The sequence below is a fragment of the Taudactylus pleione genome, unplaced genomic scaffold (assembly GCF_031769625.1).
Source record: "Taudactylus pleione unplaced genomic scaffold, aTauple2 ptg003125l, whole genome shotgun sequence".
NCBI lineage: Eukaryota > Metazoa > Chordata > Amphibia > Anura > Myobatrachidae > Taudactylus > Taudactylus pleione.
Window position 1 is genome coordinate 333,697 of NW_028287484.1, and position 21,652 is coordinate 355,348.

General features: G+C 49.8%; 1 protein-coding gene across 1 annotated transcript in view; it reads left to right on the plus strand.

The window, feature by feature from the left end:
• The window catches only part of KIF9 (kinesin family member 9), a gene marked incomplete at its 3' end in the record, with an annotated part of 97,271 nt that overhangs the window by 15,882 nt on the left and 59,737 nt on the right, over positions 1 to 21,652 (plus strand). Inside the window, exons 2-11 of the mRNA XM_088466418.1 lie at positions 6,982 to 7,086; positions 7,169 to 7,334; positions 8,995 to 9,101; positions 11,139 to 11,363; positions 11,531 to 11,614; positions 13,687 to 13,779; positions 13,963 to 14,107; positions 16,442 to 16,506; positions 17,950 to 18,027; positions 21,289 to 21,357. Of these exons, the coding sequence (XP_088322544.1) occupies positions 6,991 to 7,086; positions 7,169 to 7,334; positions 8,995 to 9,101; positions 11,139 to 11,363; positions 11,531 to 11,614; positions 13,687 to 13,779; positions 13,963 to 14,107; positions 16,442 to 16,506; positions 17,950 to 18,027; positions 21,289 to 21,357 (1,128 nt within the window). The remainder of the gene's footprint in view (positions 1 to 6,981; positions 7,087 to 7,168; positions 7,335 to 8,994; positions 9,102 to 11,138; positions 11,364 to 11,530; positions 11,615 to 13,686; positions 13,780 to 13,962; positions 14,108 to 16,441; positions 16,507 to 17,949; positions 18,028 to 21,288; positions 21,358 to 21,652) is intronic.

Sequence of the window (21,652 nt, forward strand, 5' to 3'; positions counted from 1 at the left end):
GCTGCACTGCTGGGTGAGGTCACGTGATCTGCTGGCGGTTCCTCCATCTGTCTCCTGAATGGTGCTGATGTGGCTACACTGCTGGGTGAGGTCACGTGGTCTGCTGGCGGGTCCTCCATCCATCTCCTCACTGGTGCTGATGTGGCTACAATGCAGGGTGAGGTCACATGGTCTGCTGGCTGCTCCTCCATCCGTCTCCTCACTGGTGCTGATGTGGCTACACTGCTGGGTGAGGTCACATGGTCTGCTGGCGGCTCCTCCATCTGTCTCCTCACTGGTGCTGATGTGGCTACACTGCTGGGTGAGGTCACGTGGTCTGCTGGCGGCTCCTCCATCTGTCTCCTCAGTGGTGCTGATGTGGCTACACTGCTGGGTGAGGTCACGTGGTCTGCTGGCGGGTCCTCCATCTGTCTCCTCACTGGTGCTGATGTGGCTACACTGCTGGGTGAGGTCACATGGTCTGCTGGCGGCTCCTCCATCCGTCTCCTCACTGGTGCTGATGTGGCTACACTGCTGGGTGAGGTCACATGGTCTGCTGGCGGTTCCTCCATCTGTCTCCTGAATGGTGCTGATGTGGCTACACTGCTGGGTGAGGTCACGTGGTCTGCTGGCGGCTCCTCCATCTGTCTCCTCACTGGTGCTGATGTAACTACACTGCTGGGTGAGGTCACGTGGTCTGCTGGCGGCTTCTCCATCCATCTCCTCACTGGTGCTGATGTGGCTACACTGCTGGGTGAGGTCACATGGTCTGCTGGCGGGTCCTCCATCCATCTCCTCACTGGTGCTGATGTGGCTGCACTGCTGGGTGAGTTCACGTGATCTGCTGGCGTTTCCTCCATCCGTCTCCTGAATGGTGCTGATGTGGCTACACTGCTGGGTGAGGTCACGTGGTCTGCTGGCGGCTCCTCCATCCATCTCCTCACTGGTGCTGATGTGGCTACACTGCTGGGTGAGGTCACATGGTCTGCTGGCGGGTCCTCCATCCATCTCCTCACTGGTGCTGATGTGGCTGCAATGCTGGGTGAGGTCACATGGTCTGCTGGCTGCTCCTCCATCCGTCTCCTCACTGGTGCTGATGTGGCTACACTGCTGGGTGAGGTCACATGGTCTGCTGGCGGCTCCTCCATCTGTCTCCTCAGTGGTGCTGATGTGACTACACTGCTGGGTGAGGTCACGTGGTCTGCTGGCTGCTCCTCCATGCGTCTCCTCACTGGTGCTGATGTGGCTACACTGCTGGGTGAGGTCACGTGGTCTGCTGGCGGCTCCTCCATCCGTCTCCTCACTGGTGCTGATGTGGCTACACTGCTGGGTGAGGTCACGTGGTCTGCTGGCGGCTCCTCCATCCGTCTCCACACTGGTGCTGATGTGGCTGCACTGCTGGGTGAGGTCACATGGTCTGCTGGCGGCTCCTCCATCCGTCTCCTCACTGGTGCTGATGTGGCTGCACTGCTGGGTGAGGTCACTTGGTCTGCTGGCGGCTCCTACATCCGTCTCCTCACTGGTGCTGATGTGGCTACTCTGCTGGGTGAGGTCACATGGTCTGCTGGCGGCTCCTCTATCCGTCTCCTCACTGGTGCTGATGTGGCTACACTGCTGGGTGAGGTCACATGGTCTGCTGGCGGCTCCTCCATCCGTCTCCTCACTGTTGCTTATGTGGCTACACTGCTGGGTGAGGTCACATGGTCTGCTGGCGGCTCCTCCATCCGTCTCCACACTGGTGCTGATGTGATTACACTGCTGGGTGAGGTCACATGGTCTGCTGGCGGCTCTTACATCCGTCTCCTCGCTGGTGCTAATGTGGCTACACTGCTGGGTGAGGTCACATGGTCTGATGGTGGCTCCTCCATCCGTCTCCTCACTGGTGCTGATGTGGCTTCTCTGCTGGGTGAGGTCACATGGTCGGCTGGCGGCTCCTCCATCCGTCTCCTCACTGGTGCTGATGTGGCTACACTGCTGGGTGAGGTCACATGGTCTGCTGGCGGCTCCTCCATCCGTCTCCTCACTGGTGCTGATGTGGCTACTCTGCTGGGTAAGGTCACATGGTCTGCTGGCGGCTCCTCCATCCATCTCCTCACTGGTGCTGATGTGGCTACACTGCTGGGTGAGGTCACATGGTCTGCTGGCGGCTCCTCCATCCGTCTCCTCACTGTTGCTGATGTAGCTACACTGCTGGGTGAGGTCACATGGTCTGCTGGCGGCTCCTCCATCCGTCTCCACACTGGTGCTGATGTGATTACACTGCTGGGTGAGGTCACATGGTCTGCTGGCGGCTCTTACATCCGTCTCCTCGCTGGTGCTAATGTGGCTACACTGCTGGGTGAGGTCACATGGTCTGATGGCGGCTCTTACATCCGTCTCCTCGCTGGTGCTGATGTGGCTACACTGCTGGGTGAGGTCACATTGTCGACTGGCGGGTCCTCCATCCGTCTCCTCACTGGTGCTGATGTGGCTGCACTGCTGGGTGAGGTCACGTGGTCTGCTGGCGGCTCTTACATCCGTCTTCTCACTGGTGCTGATGTGGCTACACTGCTGGGTGAGGTCACATGGTCTGGTGGCGGCTCCTCCATCCGTCTCCTCACTGGTGCTGATGTGGCTACACTGCTGGGTGAGGTCACATGGTCTGCTGGCGGCTCCTCCATCCGTCTCCTCACTGTTGCTGATGTAGCTACACTGCTGGGTGAGGTCACATGGTCTGCTGGCGGCTCCTCCATCCGTCTCCACACTGGTGCTGATGTGATTACACTGCTGGGTGAGGTCACATGGTCTGCTGGCGGCTCTTACATCCGTCTCCTCGCTGGTGCTAATGTGGCTACACTGCTGGGTGAGGTCACATGGTCTGATGGCGGCTCTTACATCCGTCTCCTCGCTGGTGCTAATATGGCTACACTGATGGGTGAGGTCACATGGTCTGATGGTGGCTCCTCCATCCGTCTCCTCACTGGTGCTGATGTGGCTACACTGCTGGGTGAGGTCACATGGTCGGCTGGCGGGTCCTCCATCCGTCTCCTCACTGGTGCTGATGTGGCTGCACTACTGGGTGAGGTCACGTGGTCTGCTGGCGGCTCTTACATCCGTCTTCTCACTGGTGCTGATGTGGCTGCACTGCTGGGTGAGGTCACATGGTCTGCTGGCAGCTCCTCACTGGTGCTGATGTGGTTAAACTGCTGGGTGAGGTCACGTGGTCTGCTGGTGGCTCCTCCATCCGTCTCCTCACTGGTGCTGATGTGGCTGCACTGCTGGGTGAGGTCACGTGGTCTGCTGGCGGCTCTTACATCCGTCTTCTCACTGGTGCTGATGTGGCTACACTGCTGGGTGAGGTCACATAGTCTGGTGGCGGCTCCTCCATCCGTCTCCTCACTGGTGCTGATGTGTCTACACTGCTGGGTGAGGTCACATGGTCTGCTGGCGGCTCCTCCATCCGTCTCCTCACTGGTGCTGATGTGGCTGCACTGCTGGGTGAGGTCACATGGTCTGCTGGCAGCTCCTCACTGGTGCTGATGTGGCTAAACTGCTGGGTGAGGTCACGTGGTCTGCTGGTGGCTCCTCCATCCGTCTCCTCACTGGTGCTGATGTGGCTGTACTGCTGGGTGAGGTCACATGGTCTGCTGGCAGCTCCTCCATCTGTCTCCTCACTGGTGCTGATGTGGCTACACTGCTGGGTGAGGTCACGTGGTCTGCTGGCGGCTCCTCCGTATGTCTCCTCACTGGTGCTGATGTGGCTACTCTGCTGGGTGAGGTCACATGGTCTGCTGGCGGGTTCTCCATCCGTCTCCTCACTGGTGCTGATGTGGCTACACTGCTGGGTGAGGTCACATGGTCTGCTGGCGGCTCCTCTATCTGTCTCCTCACTGGTGCTGATGTAGCTACACTGCTGGGTGAGGTCACATGGTCTGCTGGCGGGTTCTCCATCCGTCTCCTCACTGGTGCTGATGTGGCTAAACTGCTGGGTGAGGTCACGTGGTCTGCTGGTGGCTCCTCCATCCGTCTCCTCACTGGTGCTGATGTGGCTGTACTGCTGGGTGAGGTCACATGGTCTGCTGGCAGCTCCCCCATCTGTCTCCTCACTGGTGCTGATGTGGCTACACTGCTGGGTGAGGTCACGTGGTCTGCTGGTGGCTCCTCCATCCGTCTCCTCACTGGTGCTGATGTGGCTGTACTGCTGGGTGAGGTCACATGGTCTGCTGGCAGCTCCCCCATCTGTCTCCTCACTGGTGCTGATGTGGCTGCACTGCTGGGTGAGGTCACGTGGTCTGCTGGCGGCTCCTCCATCTGTCTCCTCACTGGTGCTGATGTGGCTACACTGCTGGGTGAGGTCACGTGGTCTGCTGGTGGCTCTTCCATCTGTCTCCTCAATGGTGCTGGTGTGGCTACACTGCTGGGTGAGGTCACATGGTCTGCTGGCGGGTTCTCCATCCGTCTCCTCACTGGTGCTGATGTGGCTACACTGCTGGGTGAGGTCACATGGTCTGCTGGCGGCTCCTCTATCTGTCTCCTCACTGGTGCTGATGTAGCTACACTGCTGGGTGAGGTCACATGGTCTGCTGGCGGGTTCTCCATCCGTCTCCTCACTGGTGCTGATGTGGCTACACTGCTGGGTGAGGTCACATGGTCTGATGGCGGCTCCTCTATCTGTCTCCTCACTGGTGCTGATGTAGCTACACTGCTGGGTGAGGTCACATGGTCTGCTGGCGGCTCCTCCATCCGTCTCCTCACTGGTGCTTATGTGGCTACACTGCTGGGTGAGGTCACATGGTCTGCTGGCGGCTCCTCCTTCCGTCTCCTCACTGGTGCTTATGTGGCTACACTGCTGGTTGAGGTCATATGGTCTGCTGGCGGCTCCTCCATACGTCTCCTCACTGGTGCTGATGTGGCTACTCTTCTGAGTGAGGTCACATGGTCTGCTGGCGGCTCCTCCATCCGTCTCCTCACTGGTGCTGATGTAGCTACACTGCTGGGTGAGGTCACATGGTCTGCTGGCGGCTCCTCCATCCGTCTCCTCACTGGTGCTTATGTGGCTACACTGCTGGGTGAGGTCACATGGTCTGCTGGCGGGTCCTCCATCTGTCTCCTCACTGGTGCTGATATGGCTGCACTGCTGGGTGAGGTCACATGGTCTGCTGGCGGGTCCTCCATCCGTCTCCTCACTGGTGCTGATGTGGCTACACTGCTGGGTGAGGTCACATGGTATGCTGGCGGCTCCTCCATCCGTTTCCTCACTGGTGCTGATGTGGCTACACTGCTGGGTGAGGTCACATGGTCTGCTGGCGGCTCCTCCATCCGTCTCCTCACTGGTGCTGATGTGGCTACACTGCTGGGTGAGGTCACATGGTCTGCTGGCGGGTTCTCCATCCGTCTCCTCACTGGTGCTGATGTGGCTACACTGCTGGGTGAGGTCACATGGTCTGCTGGCGGCTCCTCCATCCGTCTCCTCACTGTTGCTTATGTGACTACACTGCTGGGTGAGGTCACATGGTCTGCTGGCGGGTCCTCCATCCGTCTCCTCACTGGTGCTGATGTGGCTGCACTGCTGGGTAAGGTCACATGGTCTGCTGGCGGCTCCTCCATCCGTCTCCTCACTGGTGCTGATGTGGCTACACTGCTTGGTGAGGTCACATGGTCTGCTGGCGGCTCCTCCATCCGTCTCCTCACTGGTGCTGATGTGGCTACACTGCTGGGTGAGGTCACATGGTCTGCTGGTGGCTCCTCCATCCGTCTCCTCACTGGTGCTGATGTAGCTACACTGCTGGGTGAGGTCACATGGTCTGCTGGCGGCTCCTCCATCCGTCTCCTCACTGGTGCTGATGTGATTACACTGCTGGGTAAGGTCACATGGTCTGCTGGCGGCTCCTCCATCCGTCTCCTCACTGGTGCTGATGTAGCTACACTGCTGGGTGAGGTCACATGGTCTGCTGGCGGCTCCTCCATCCGTCTCCTCACTGGTGCTGACGCAGCTACACTGCTGGGTGAGGTCACGTGGTCTGCTGGCGGCTCCTCCATCTGTCTCCTCTATGCCGCTGACGTGGTTGGGAAACACTGATGTCCAAGTCTGCATGAGACAATGGACCTCATTCAGAGTCGGTCGTAAGCGGCTGCTCGGTCGTACCTAGCGATGTTCGCATAACAGCGCATATGTAAGTTTCGCAATGCGTGTGCGCAAACTAGCTGTTGCGATCGGAAATTTTTCTCTCCTTCAACTTGGCCGGTCGTTGTTTGAGTGACAGGTTGAGGCGTTTGTGGGTGGTAACATTGGAAGGTGCTTGTGAACGGGGGAGTGGAGATCTGAACGCAGACGTGCCTAACTATGCCAACGGCATTTTATTGGGAGTGCATAATTAACTAAGTAGTGTCATGGCACATGTGACATGGGAGGTTTTTACACCGACTAGATCGTAGTGCTTAAGAGAGGGTATGGTCAACCTTAAGCTCTACGACCAGCTCCGATGGTTCCCCATGGTCTCGATTAATCCTTATATTCCCGGAGATGACGTGTATTGCGAACAAGAAAGGGGCGTATTTTTAGTCTTAAGGCCACACCTTCCCCTCGCTCGTTCAGCTAACAATCCCAACTTAACGACGCAACTTGCGAGCGCTTCATTTGCATATCCGGACCCTTTTCCCGTACGACCGAGCGGCCGCAACAACCGACTCTGAATGAGGTCCAAAGTGTGTGTGTGAGTCATTAGTCCATCTCAAGCATTATATTACATGGTTACCAGAGCAGGCCCTGGGCATAGGCCATGTAGGCAAATGCGTAGTGCACAGCGGCCTGACCCCACATTGCACAGCACACATTGATAGGAGAAGCCGCCTGCAGACCACACAGTCAGGTCCACTAGTGTACAGTTCTGTTAGAAGCCAGTTAACCTGCCCGTATGTCTGTGAGCTTTCTTACCAGCCACTGGTTGCATTCATTCTCCCACGGCGTAGTGATGTCATTCTCCCACGATGTAGTGATGTCATACCGTTGTTCTATGGTTTCAGAGGGCTGACATGAGCGGGGAGAGCAGCGACGTGCGGGTCTTTGTCCGGTTCAGGCCGACCTCTCATTTTGCCCAAGAGATTATCAGACTTGGGGAGGACAGCAAGGTGAGCCTCATCTCTTAGTGTCTCGAGTGTCACGTTCATTTCTCAAACCTCCAATGTGTCATTTCATTTCCTAATTCTTCAGACCATTGACGTCCTCCTCAAGAAGGATGAGAAACTCGGGGTTGTTAATAACAAGCGATACGATTGGTCATTTCAAGTGGATGGGATTCTCCAGAATGCGTCGCAGGAGACGGTCTATGAAACCACGGCAAAGTCCGTTGTGTCCCGAGCGTTACAGGGCTACAACGGTGAGTACCAGCCCCGTCCTGTGATTAGATCGTTCATATCTTCATCTGTCAACGGGGCTATTATGCCATTATTTATTTTATGCTTTATTTTTGCTTTTTATTTTTATGCTTTGTTTTAATGATTTTACTATATATGAAAAAAGTTTTTTAATCATTATTTTTCCAATTAAAAGTCATTTTAAATCCTGTGCCTATTATTAGTTTTACAATTAGTACCCATCACAGGAGTATTCCTACCCCAGGGTACTATTGTGGTATTGTTTGTCATTTTGCAGTAATGTATATTGGTGCCTGTTATAGGGGTATTAAGCATTACAGGGCACCATATATTGTTACTTCAATAAAAACCACAATAATGTATACAAAGTCTCCCCCGGTTTGTACATAAAGGCCCTGATTCAGAGCCGGACGCTCTGACCAGAGTGCTCGCTCTGAATCAGGGCCGTCCTATTTAAATTTGGAGCGCCCTTTTGGACGCTGGCATAGCTGTGGGTTACCACCCACAGCTTATGTGAGCGTCCATGATGATGGCCATCGCGACCATCGGGCTTGCGACGAGACCCTGCGGTAGGGTCTCGCTTGCCGCAAGCCCTGGAGTGATTTTGGCTCTATCAGAGCCAATATCTCTCCCACTGACATCACTAGTGATGTCAGTGGGGCCGGCCCCAGACGGTAGGCGTTCCCATGGGAACGCCTCCGTCTGGCAGCCACGCCCCCGGCACGCCCACCAAAGGGGGCGTGCTGTCAATCACCATCAACAGCACGCCCCCTTTGGTGCGAGGACCCGGAGCAACAGCTTGGCTGTCGCTATCATGGGTGTCGCGCATGCGCATTTGGGTACCATCGACCCGCTTGCGAGCGTCCTGCGCTCGTGAGCGGGTCTGAATGAGACCCCCAGGCCCTGATTCAGAGCCGGACGCTCTTTAAGAGCGCTCGCTCTGAATCAGGGCGTTTTTCTTTTTGTTGTTGCGGCCTCCTGGACGCTCGCTAAGCTGTGGGTGACCACCCACATCTTTTGCGGGCGGCCAGGTGATGGTCGCGACCATCGGGGCTTGCGACGAGACCCTTGTGGTAGCGTCTCGTCCGTCGCAAGCCCCAGAGACCTTCCCCCAGAGACCTTCCTGCTCACTGGTGATGTCAGTGGTGCCTCCCACAAACGGCAGGTGGTCCTTCGGGAACGCCTCCGTTTGTGTAGCCACCCCCCCCCCGCCCCGCCTACAAAACAGGGCGAGCTGTCGATCAACATCGACAGCCGCCCCTTTTGTAGTGAGTCCCGGAGTGAGAGAATTTCTCTCTCGCTCCGGGGCTTGCGCGCGGCACGTGTCGCGCATGCGCAGTACCCAACCATCGACTCGCTTGCTTGACTCAGGTCCACAGCTCATTTATTGGGTAAAAGGTAAAAACCACCGGACAGTAAGTTGTTCTATACTCGTAATGCTACATTTTATAACTGTGATGTCAGAGACCCCAATTTGTACTATAACTACAGCTTCTGGTCCAAGCCCTCTCTCAGCGCAGTGGGTACATGAGCGTTACAGTCTGGGCTTGTTTGGTTCCCCGATTCTGCTAGGTTGTCACCGATGGGCCAGTGATGGATGTTAATTTCGGAATGTAAGCCTGATCTGACTGACGGCATGGGACCTGTCGCCTTGTTTTTCAGGTACAATAATGTGCTACGGACAGACAGGAGCTGGAAAAACCCATACTATCACCGGGACAACCGAAAACTACAAGCACCGAGGAATCATCCCAAGAGCCTTACAGCAGGTACCTGGATGCCCTGTCCCAGGGCGTGGATAGAGGGCCTGATTCAGACCCGGTCGCTAGGATGCGTTCGCACGCAGCCGTCAGCAGCCTGAGGGCCTGATTCAGAGCCGGACGCTCTGACCAGAGCGCTCGCTCTGAATCAGGGCCCTCCTACCTAAAAATGGAGCGGCCTCTTGGACACTTGCATAGCTGTGGGTTACCACCCACAGCTATAGCGAGCGTCCATGATGATGGTCGCGATGGTCAAGACCATTGCGACCATCGGGCTTGCGACGGAGACCCTGCGGTAGGGTCTCGCTGCCGCAAGCCCTGGATTGATTTTGGCTCTATCAGAGCCAAAATTACTCCCACTAACATCACTACTGATGTCAGTGGGGCCGGCTTGAGACGGTAGGCGTTCCCATGGGAACGCCTCCGTCTGGCAGCCACGCCCCCGGCGCGCCCACCAAAGGGGGCGTGCTGTCAATCAACATCGACAGCACGCCTCCTTTGGTGCGAGACCCGGAGCGACGGCTACCCCGTCGCTAGCCGGGTCTCGCGCATGCGCACGATGGAGCTCCCTCCATCGTGCGCATACGCAGTGGGGTAACATCGACCCGCTTGCGAGCGTCCTGCGCTCGCGAGCGGGTCTGAATGACCCCCTGAGTATGCAAATCCCGCCATCGCTAGCAAGACATTAGCACGCCCACTATGTATTGCCGTGCGATCACGGTATGTATTTAGACGCCCCCCAGCCTGACACAAGACGCCCACTTTCCCTTAGTAACATACGTCATTACCAGGAAGTGTATGAAACAATCGGTAACATTGAGCGACATCGGACCCGTACGCAGCACTTGTGGCGGATGATACCCTACCGCAAGCACTGCGAGTGCTGCTGTGTGTCATTCACCCATGTGACGTGTACTATGACGCTGCGTCTTAATTATGCACGCCCCTGAAACGGCGTTCAGGTGCTCAGACACGCCTGCATTCGCACCACCACACCCCCGTTACCATCGACCATCCCCTGTCACCACCCACAAACGGCTCGTCCTTTCACTCATTCTAGCGGGGCGTCTGTGTACAGGGTGCGAGCGCTTCGCGTTCGCATGGACTGGTTTGCGCACGCGCACTGCGTCTTATACGCATGCGCAGATTGCAAATATCGGCAGGCTACATGCGAACGCAGCCTAGTGAGCGGCTCTGAATCAGGCCCAGAGTTCGGACCCGTGTCCACTGCTCCAGAATAGTGGCCGCTGCACTCTGGAGGGGGGGGGGGCCTGATTAAGAGATGAACGCACGCAGATCGAGCGATTGTTTGCCATTGTTCAAGCGCATAAGCCGCACTGCATATGCGCAGCTTACACATTGCGATTACGGACGCACATAGGAATATATCACAAAGTGAGTGACAGGTGGACTGCGTATGGGGGTGGGTAACGGGGGGGTGGTCAGAAAAACGCAGGCGTGTCTGATTGTTTAATCGCTGTTACATGGGCGTGTATAAATTAGCATGAGCCCTCGGCGTGTCAGGAGAGCAGCCTAGTCTGCGGCCGGTCAGACCTGCTGCAAGGGCAAGATGGCTGCTCGCTGTGCGTCGATGTTACCGATATTTACGCAGGTAAGCCACGTCGTAGGCATGTAATAAGGAAGCAGCGGGCGTCTTTATGCCGGCTGTACTTTGGCAAGTAGTAGCGCACATCTCTGAATCCGGCCGTCTGTCTTTAATCTGATTGCACCGGAATATGGACGTCCAATATGGTAGATGTAGAGTAGATTGATTCCTAGTATTAGCACGTATGCGCCGTAAATAACTAACAGCCTCGCTCACCTGCTGATCCGTCAGGTAATAACCGGGGCCATCGGTGACTGCGATCTCCGGTTGCTTAGGTCCAGCGGTCAGATCTGCCCTTGTGTGCGGCCCCCTCATACACTTCCAGTCATTGGGATACGTGAAGCTTCTCCTTACTGCGTAATAAACCTCTCAGGATTCCCTTCTTGTTTATAGTACATGCCGGAGCCCTGAGCTTCTGTTCCCCGTCATATCGCACACAGGTCTTCAGAGAGATCGAGGAGCAAAATGACAACTCAGTGACTGTGAGAATCTCTTACCTGGAGATCTACAACGAAACTCTGTTTGACCTTCTGTCCAGCTTACCCGATGTCCCCGCCTCGGGCACCCCAATGAGCATCGCCGACGACTGCCAGGGAGTGTTCATTAAAGGCCTATCCGTCCATCAGTCAGCCAGCGAGGAACACGGCCTGAACCTGCTGTTTGAGGCAAGGAGCTAGGACACATACATGTTTTCTGGTGATAAATGGAATCGTGAGCGCTCTGTGTGTAGCTTATGACATGTTCTGATGGAAGCTACGTACTCTCCATGTTACATGTTCTCATTTTTTCCTAAATGTCAAAATATATATATTTACTGCAATATGTTCTGTAGGGGGAGACCAACCGAATCATAGGATCACACATCTTGAATAAACATTCTTCCAGGTCCCATTGTATCTTTACCATTCATCTGGAGGTGAGTGCTTCATCCAATGACAGAGGTTGTCATCTGTCACTCACCAGCGTGGGATTACCGCTCCCTATCACCGGAATAAACCCTTTACTTACTCCTTGTCTTTCTTTATCACACTATCTCTGTATTTCTGCTTACCCACCACTGCATTTTACACTTTTAGAGGTAAATTTACTAAAATTGGAGTTCTATTTAAGAAGTGATGTTGCCCATAGCAACCAATCAGATTCTACTTCTCATTTATCTAGCACCTTCTAGAAGATAATATCTGGAATCTGATTGGTTGCTATCGGCAACATCACTTCTTAATAGAACTCCCATCTTAGTAAATTTAGCCCTTAGATTGTAAGCTCCTTAGGTCACAGGGGCTGATTCAGCAAGGAACGCAGATGAGAATTCGCATACACTCGGCCGATGTTTTCGCACTGCGCATTCACCGCACTGCACGTGCGCGATCTAACCAGTGCAAGCAGGTAAGGGTACACAGGCTGCACGCAGTGTGTACGCAGACCCTTTCCGATTGGCAGCTTTGGCGTTGTGTAGTGCTGGGCGGTTGCCGTGCGTATGCATTGATGAGCATATATTCTCAGCGGCCGAGTGCGTGCGCATTGCGCACACTTGCCTTCCTTGCTGAATCAGGCCCACAGTTCATACGTCACATTGAAGAACACAGGATTAGTGTATATAGGGCCTGATTCAGCAAGGAACGCAAGTGTGCGCACGCACTCGGCCGCTGCGAATATATGCTAATAAATGCATACGCAAGGCAACCGCAACATAAGATGCAGACACCCAGCACTACACAATGCCGCTGACTTCCCTGAGTAGTCTGCAAGACAGTGGTAACATCGAGAACCATCGGAACCGTACACACAATAGAGGTTGATCAGATCTCTTGCAGGATTTTGGCCACTTCCTGCGCGCATCGAGACGTCTGGCTGCGTATGCCGCCGCACTGCCTTAATTATACACGCCCCCTATAACGACGTCCCAATTCACAGGCACGCCTGCGTTCGCCCGACCAACCCCCGTCACCACCTACCAACGGCACTTCCAGTCAATCAATATCGGAAGGGGTTTGCGTACATGCTGCGTGCAGTCTGCGTACCCTTACCCGCTTGCACTGGCTAGTTCGTGCACGTGCAGTGCAATGCATACGTATGCGCAGTGCGAAAACATCGGCCGTGTGTATGCAAATTCTCATCTGCGTTTCTTGCTGATTCAGCCCCATAGGCTCCATTTGCAGGTGGACGGGCGCTAAGCAGTAATACGTTATCTCTTTCCCAGCTGGTGACACTAGCTCATTAGCACCGTCTATGTAGAACACGTCCCGTACATACGGGGTCATTCAGACCCACTCGCGAACTGCGGCAGTACGCTCGCAAGTGGGTCGATGTTCCCCACTGCGCATGCGCGATACCCGGCGAGCGAAGGACTTTCCACCGCTCCGGGTCTCGCACCGAAGGGGGCGTGCTGTCAATGTTGATTGACAGCACGCCCCCTTTGGTGGGCGTTCCGGGGGCGTGCCTGCCAGACGGAGGCGTTCCTATGGGAATGCCTACCGTCTGAAGCCGGCCCCACTGACATCACTAGTGATGTCAGTGGGAGTGATTTTGGCTCTGATAGAGCCAAAATCACTCCTGGCCTTGCGGTTGAGAAACCCGACCACAGGGTTTCTCTCGCAAGTCCGATGGTCGCGATGGTCAAGACCATCGCGTCCATCTTGTTGGACGCTCGTATATGCTGTGGGTGGTGACCCACAGCTATACGAGCGTCCAGGAGGACGCTCCATTTTAATGGAGGTGGGCCCTGATTCAGAGCGAGCGCTCTGGTCAGAGCGTCCGGGTCTGAATCATCCCATACTCCACTGTTTCCAATATGTTATATTTCAGCTGCTGGTCAAACATGTTGCTCTGTCACCATCTTACCAGCAGCCTAGCACTGTGAGGATATCCCTTCCTCCGTAGTGCTCATTGTCAGGATGTAGAATAGATCTGGGCCTGTGTCAGTCATTACTCGCACAGTCCCTGGCTCTCCATCTAATACACAGAACATGAAATGTGCTTGTTCTTCAGTCTCATTCTAGGATTGTATCCAATGCCAAATACACAGTATCAAAAATTAACCTGGTGGATCTGGCTGGCTCAGAGAGACTGGGCAAAACCGGGGTGAGTGCAGCGGATATCCCTCATTCTCTGTGTTATGTTCCTATTGTGCAGTGATGTGCAGCCTCTCCATATACCAATAGATAAATCACTAAGGTGCCTTACTGCAATTCCCAGTCGTTACCCAGATGGTGCGGACCTCTCTGTGTAATAATGTCAGGTACTGTCCTGTTATCTGTTCCTCAGTCTGCAGGGCAAGTCCTGAGAGAGGCCACTTACATAAACAAGTCATTGTCCTTCCTGGAGCAAGTCATCATGGCTCTGGCCGACCGTCGGGATCACGTTCCCTTCAGGCAGAGCAAACTCACTCACGCCCTTAAGGACTCCATAGGTAAGAAATGATTACAAAACCTATAAACCAGGTCTAAAATCCAAATAAATCCGTCCGGTAGATCCTTCTCTGTATTTCACAATAACAGAAGATAATTTGCCAGGACAGAGGGCCTGATTCAGAGCCGGACGCTATTTGCGGACGGTCGTTCCAAAAAAGGGGCACGCTATTTAAATTGAGCGCTCGCTCTTTGCGGTTTGTTGACGCCTCTATGTCTGAGCAAGCAAACGAAAAATGCGCTCGCTATTTTGTAAAGACGCCCCTTTGCCGTTCGCATCACACGTCATCTCCGGTATTTATTAGATTAATCGGGTACATCGAAAGGCATCTGAACTGCTCGCAGTGCTTGTGGTAGGATTTTCTTACCGCTATCACTGCGAGCAGTTCAGGCTAAAAGACAACCAAGTGACGTGGCTGATGACGCTTCTTTACTAATTATGCACTCCCATTAAACGCCCTTTTGACCGTTTGGCACGCCTGCGTTCGGATCTCCACTCCCCCGTTTTCTAGCACCTTCCCCTGTTACCACCCACAAACAGTACATTCTGTCAATCAAATTAGCAGCCCCTCGCTGTTTTGCGAGCGCACGATTTCCGACCGCAATGACTGGCTTGCGCATGCGCATTACGACCTATACGCTTGCGCAGTTATGCGAACATCGCTCAGAGCGAACCAGCGGCCGCTTGAATCAGGCCCACAGTTTTCCAGTTTCAATAACCCGTATACCCCTTAGTGCCCAGAAAGCCGCATGCCCCCTGTCTCAGATATAGGCAGAGCCTGGCATTGGGCTTGTAATAGAGCAGGCAGCTTGTGCGTAGAAGAATTGGTTTCTCACCATGGGTACCATCATTTTTTCTAGCACGTACATTTTTATATTAAGCCCTAATGTTCTGCTAGCCTTTGTGGCTGACACTTGATAAAGGCTGTATAATGCCGAAAAGGGCCGTTGGGATGGCCAGGCGCTATTGAGCTATGCTGCTAGTCCTTGCCCGGATAAGTATTAATGCCTTTTACATGCGACGGCTTTTTTTACATGATGACACTTCTTTTGATACTATATTAAAATTGTTCTATAGATTGACTATCCGGGTGGTGTGCTGGTCTCCTGAGAGTATCTGGGCTAGATATCTTTAGGTGCTTCTTTCTGTGGATGATTTGACCTAGCGCCCACACATTTATGCGTTTGGACATTTTTGTTAGATATATATATATACAGAATATATCATTCCAATAGTCCGGTTTGCTGATCGGTGATTTTTCAGATGGGAAGCTGGACGAGCGACTAATAAATATAAAATAATACAAAGTATCTAACGTTACTGATTACCCAGAACGAGAATACTATACAGATAAGCTTTCACATTTATTTGTTGTACATCCACCTTTCTATTATATTTTGTGCTTAACATATGTGTGTGTGTATATATATATGTGTGTGTGTGTATATATATATATATGTGTGTGTGTGTGTGTATATATATGTGTGTGTGTGTATATATATATATGTGTGTGTGTGTGTATATATATATATATATATGTGTGTGTGTGTATATATATATATGTGTGTGTGTATATATATATATGTGTGTGTATACTATATATATATATATGTGTGTGTGTGTGTGTATTAGTGCATCACCGAATGTAAGAGCTATTGATGCGTGCGGACCGCGGTGACGCTGGCCAAACACTGGCAGCGCCAAGTCCTCATCTCCCCCATTTACAGAGTGCTGTCACGGTGCAGAAGGGAGTATGGGGGTCATTCAGACCCGCTCGCGAGCACAGGACGCTCGCAAGCGGGTCGATGTTCCCCCACTGCGCATGCGCACGACGGAGGGAGCTCCGTCGTGAGCATGCGCGAGACCCGGACAGCGACAGCCAAGCTGTCGCTCGGGTCTCGCACCAAAGGGGGCGTGCTGTCAATGTTGATTGACAGCACGCCCCCTTTGGTGGGCGTGCCGGGGCCTGGCTGCCCAGACAGAGGCGTTCCCATGGGAACGCCTACCATCTGGGGCCGGCCCCCACTGACATCACTAGTGATGTCAGTGGGAGTGCTCTCGGCTCTGATAGAGCCAAAAGCACGCCTGGGCTTGCGGCAGCGAGACCCTACCCGCAGGGTCTCCGTCGCAAGCCCGATGGTCGCGATGGTCTTGACCATCGCGACCATCATCATGGACGCTCGCATAAGCTGTGGGTGGTAGCGAGCGTCCAGGAGGACTCTCCAAATTTTACTAAGACGGCCCTGATTCAGAGCGAGCGCTCTGGTCAGAGCGTTCGGCTCTGAATCAGGCCCTATGTCCCCGTCATACTCAATAATATATTTCTGATTTTTAGGAGGAAACTGCAACACTATCCTTGTGGCAAACGTGTACGGCGAGGCAGCGCAGATGGATGAGACAGTGAGTATCCTGGCGGCACGGTCTGGGAGATGACATCACTAAGCAGCAGCCAGCATGGATCTATTAGAGGCTGATAGGGTATATGAAGCCGCCGGGGGCAGGAAACGGGAGAGCGGGCGGCTGGACGGAGGGCATTATACAGTGTTGCCTCATGTAGGAGGTAAAGGCTACTGCTCTATAAATTATAACATGTATAGGATATAAAACCGGCTACTATATCATGTACAAAGAGTAGCTATAAGGCAGCGATGAGGCCTCGTCTGGAGAGAATGCAGAGCAGGGCAGCGCCACTTATAAGGGGTAAGGGTAATGTCACGTTACGAGCAAACGCCGCCCGAGTAAGCGTTCTTACACCGGAGAAGAGGAGAGTACAGGGGCATATAATCACTGCAGTAATATATTACTATTATTATCCTGTATTTATATGGCGCCACAAGGGATCCACAGCGCCTTACACAGTACATACTGTACACAGAACAGTATGCACAAAACAAGAAAGAAGCAACTTCATGGTCCATACACAAAGTTATTCGGTTTAAGCCCCCACAGAAAGGGTTCTTTGCTGTAAGAGCGGTGGACTTGCTCCCCGCAGAAACTGGTATTAGCAGAGACTGCAGACAAGATCAGCAAATACGGGACTTATATGTAACAAAACACACACATTGTGTAATTAATGGCACTATTGTGTTACACAATATAGTAAGGTGGTCTAGCATGGGGTCAGGAATGCCTGATAGACCCAAATGTAATAAGCTTGCAGGCCCCGAGGCCCCAGTGTGATTTTGGCTAGATAGCCGCTGGCTTAAAAGCAGCAAAGTATTTTCAGGCAAAATCAGGTTGATTTTGCCTTAAAACTAATTTCTATTTTAGATCTAGCAGCTATCTCGCTGAACTCGCACCTAGGCCTGCAGACTATTACATGTGGGTTACAGGGTTACTGTTTCCTTTTGTTATTTGATGAACTGTATTATAGAAGAATGAGAGGCTGAACTTGATGGTCAGCCTGAAGCTATATACCGCAGTGTAACACGTGTATACCACGCTCTATTAGCGCAGGATAAATAATGGCGTCTCTGATCGATTTGATTTGGGAAATTTCTTTGTGTGATGTTGTGTGTCCATAACATCTGTCATTTGTCTGCAGAGAAAGTTGTGTATCTTACAGGCCAGAGACTTGTAAGTCAATTAGGCGCGACTTGGCTGCAAATTGCTTAATGTGGGTTACAAAAAACTTGCGGCTGCAAATTTTAATATTCAATTACAAATCCACCTTACACGTAAGGTGTAAAGGATTTGACGGGGTTTGATTTAAGGTTGGTGATATTTTTTTATTTAACTTTGTGTTTTTTGTTTGTTAAGTCACTATGCCAGTTTTATAGTGTTATTATAACTCAATTATAAAGGGTACAAAGCAAAATGAGTCTTTTTTACATTTATTTTTAGCTGTCAACGCTGCGATTTGCCAGCAGGATGAAATGTATTCCGGCTGTGTCGGCTGTCATTGAACGCTACGACCCCGTGGTAAGCTGGTTGTTGGTGCCAGTAACTGTTCCCAGCTCTGGGGAAGATATAAATGTAACAGCGTTCGGTGAGCTGTCGGCCATCTCCAGCCTGCTTTCAGCCAATCATGTCTCATATATCCCAATGGCTGGGCCACAACTACTGTATTGTGAGAGGCAGGAGAGCGCTGGAGGAGATAAACTGATTACGGGGAAGAGAGAGAAAACAATGGTTCTGTACCAAATGGTGCTCTCTGCAAGAACAATCAATATAACCAAAATACTTTTATACATTTATTTCTAAATAATTACATTAGACAAACACAAAGTGAAGATTTACATAATTCGGGATAAAGGGTGCATGCTAATCCGTGAATATAAAAGATGGGGAATATAACTGAATATAGAATAAGATGGGGAATATAACTGAATATAGAATAAGATGGGGAATATAACTGAATATAGAATAAGATGGGGAATATAACTGAATATAGAATAAGATGGGGAATATAACTGAATATAGAATAAGATGGGGAATATAACTGAATATAGAATAAGATGGGGAATATAACTGAATATAGAATAAGATGGGGAATATAACTGAATATAAAACATGGGGAATATAACTGAATATAGAATAAGATGGGGAATATAACTGAATATAGAATAAGATGGGGAATATAACTGAATATAGAATAAGATGGGGATTATAACTGAATATAGAATAAAATGGGGATTATAACTGAATATAGAAGAAAATGGGGAATATAACTGAATATAGAATAAGATGGGGAATATAACTGAATATAGAATAAGATGGGGATTATAACTGAATATAGAATAAAATGGGGATTATAACTGAATATAGAAGAAAATGGGGAATATAACTGAATATAGAATAAGATGGGGACTATAACTGAATATAGAATAAGATGGGAATATAACTGAATATAGAAGATGGGGAATATAACTGAATATAGAATAAGATGGGGATTATAACTGAATATAGAATAAGATGAGGAATATAACTGAATATAGAATAAGATGGGGAATATAACTGAATATAGAATAAGATGGGGAATATAACTGAATATAGAATAAGATGGGGAATATAACTGAATAACTGAATATAGAATAAGATGGGGAATATAACTGAATATAGAATAAGATGGGGAATATAACTGAATATAGAATAAGATGGGGAATATAACTGAATATAGAATAAGATGGGGAATATAACTGAATATAGAATAAGATGGGGAATATAACTGAATATAGAATAAGATGGGGAATATAACTGAATATAGAATAAGATGGGGAATATAACTGAATATAGAATAAGATGGGGAATATAACTGAATATAGAATAAGATGGGGAATATAACTGAATATAAAACATGGGGAATATAACTGAATATAGAATAAGATGGGGAATATAACTGAATATAGAATAAGATGGGGAATATAACTGAATATAGAATAAGATGGGGATTATAACTGAATATAGAATAAAATGGGGATTATAACTGAATATAGAAGAAAATGGGGAATATAACTGAATATAGAATAAGATGGGGAATATAACTGAATATAGAATAAGATGGGGATTATAACTGAATATAGAATAAAATGGGGATTATAACTGAATATAGAAGAAAATGGGGAATATAACTGAATATAGAATAAGATGGGGACTATAACTGAATATAGAATAAGATGGGAATATAACTGAATATAGAAGATGGGGAATATAACTGAATATAGAATAAGATGGGGATTATAACTGAATATAGAATAAGATGAGGAATATAACTGAATATAGAATAAGATGGGGAATATAACTGAATATAGAATAAGATGGGGAATATAACTGAATATAGAATAAGATGGGGAATATAACTGAATATAGAATAAGATGGGGAATATAACTGAATAACTGAATATAGAATAAGATGGGGAATATAACTGAATATAGAATAAGATGGGGAATATAACGGAATATAGAATAAGATGGGGAATATAACTGAATATAGAATAAAATGGGGAATATAACTGAATATAGAATAAGATGGGGAATATAACTGAATATAGAATAAGATGGGGAATATAACTGAATATAGAATAAGATGGGGAATATAACTGAATATAGAATAAGATGGGGAATATAACTGAATATAGAATAAGATGGGGAATATAACTGAATATAGAATAAGATGGGGAATATAACTGAATATAGAATAAGATGGGGAATATAACTGAATATAGAATAAGATGGGGAATATAACTGAATATAGAATAAGATGGGGAATATAACTGAATATAGAATAAGATGGGGAATATAACTGAATAACTGAATATAGAATAAGATGGGGAATATAACTGAATATAGAATAAGATGGGGAATATAACGGAATATAGAATAAGATGGGGAATATAACTGAATATAGAATAAGATGGGGAATATAACTGAATATAGAAGATGGGGAATATAACTGAATATAGAATAAGATGGGGACTATAACTGAATATAGAATAAGATGGGGAATATAACTGAATATAGAATAAGATGGGGAATATAACTGAATATAGAATAAGATGGGGACTATAACTGAATATAGAATAAGATGGGAATATAACTGAATATAGAAGATGGGGAATATAACTGAATATAGAATAAGATGGGGATTATAACTGAATATAGAATAAGATGAGGAATATAACTGAATATAGAATAAGATGGGGAATATAACTGAATATAGAATAAGATGGGGAATATAACTGAATATAGAATAAGATGGGGACTATAACTGAATATAGAATAAGATGGGGAATATAACTGAATATAGAATAAGATGGGGAATATAACTGAATATAGAATAAGATGGGGATTTCTGCACTGAATGTTCATCTTTTTGGTATTCAGCGCAAGATGTATTAGTTTCTTGTTTGCTGGACGTCACATGACTGATTTTATGATTTAGATGGCGCCACAAGGGTCCTGCCGCGCCGTACTGTACATAGGTAGAACATACAGTCAAACCACAAAATACCAGGGCGATTAGACAGGAATTACATGAGCAAGTGCACAACTTTACATCTATACATAGTTACAATCTGAAGATTACATAACTATATAGAGACCACATAGGGGAGAGGGCCCTGCTCGCAAGAGCTTACATTCTACAGCAATCACACGGGACCCCTGGGTCACTCCTGTACATGTAACAGGTCAGAGCGCAGCACAGTCACTCTCAGAGATCCTAATTGTCTTTTCCTCCCACAGCGGATGTGTAAGAATCTGCAGCGAGAGATTGATCACCTGAGGCGGGAGCTGTCCTTCCGTGACTCCTTGGTAAGGAGACCTACAGACGCTGTAGAAGAATAGAGCTACACCCAGGGATTAGGGGCCTATTTGCCATTAAATATTTGCGGCATATTCTCCGAAAACACCCTTTTTTGGGTGATTTTTTAGGGGGATACCCACAAATACGAAGTATCCCCCAGATGTACTATGATGCGGTCACATCACTCTGAGCACATCGCAGGGACGGATTCCTTTCCGAGCCCCTGTCTCTGCATGCTCTTTTGATACATGCCAGCGATTGATGCGCTGCAATGCGATTTTTGGATTTAATATCACTCCCAGG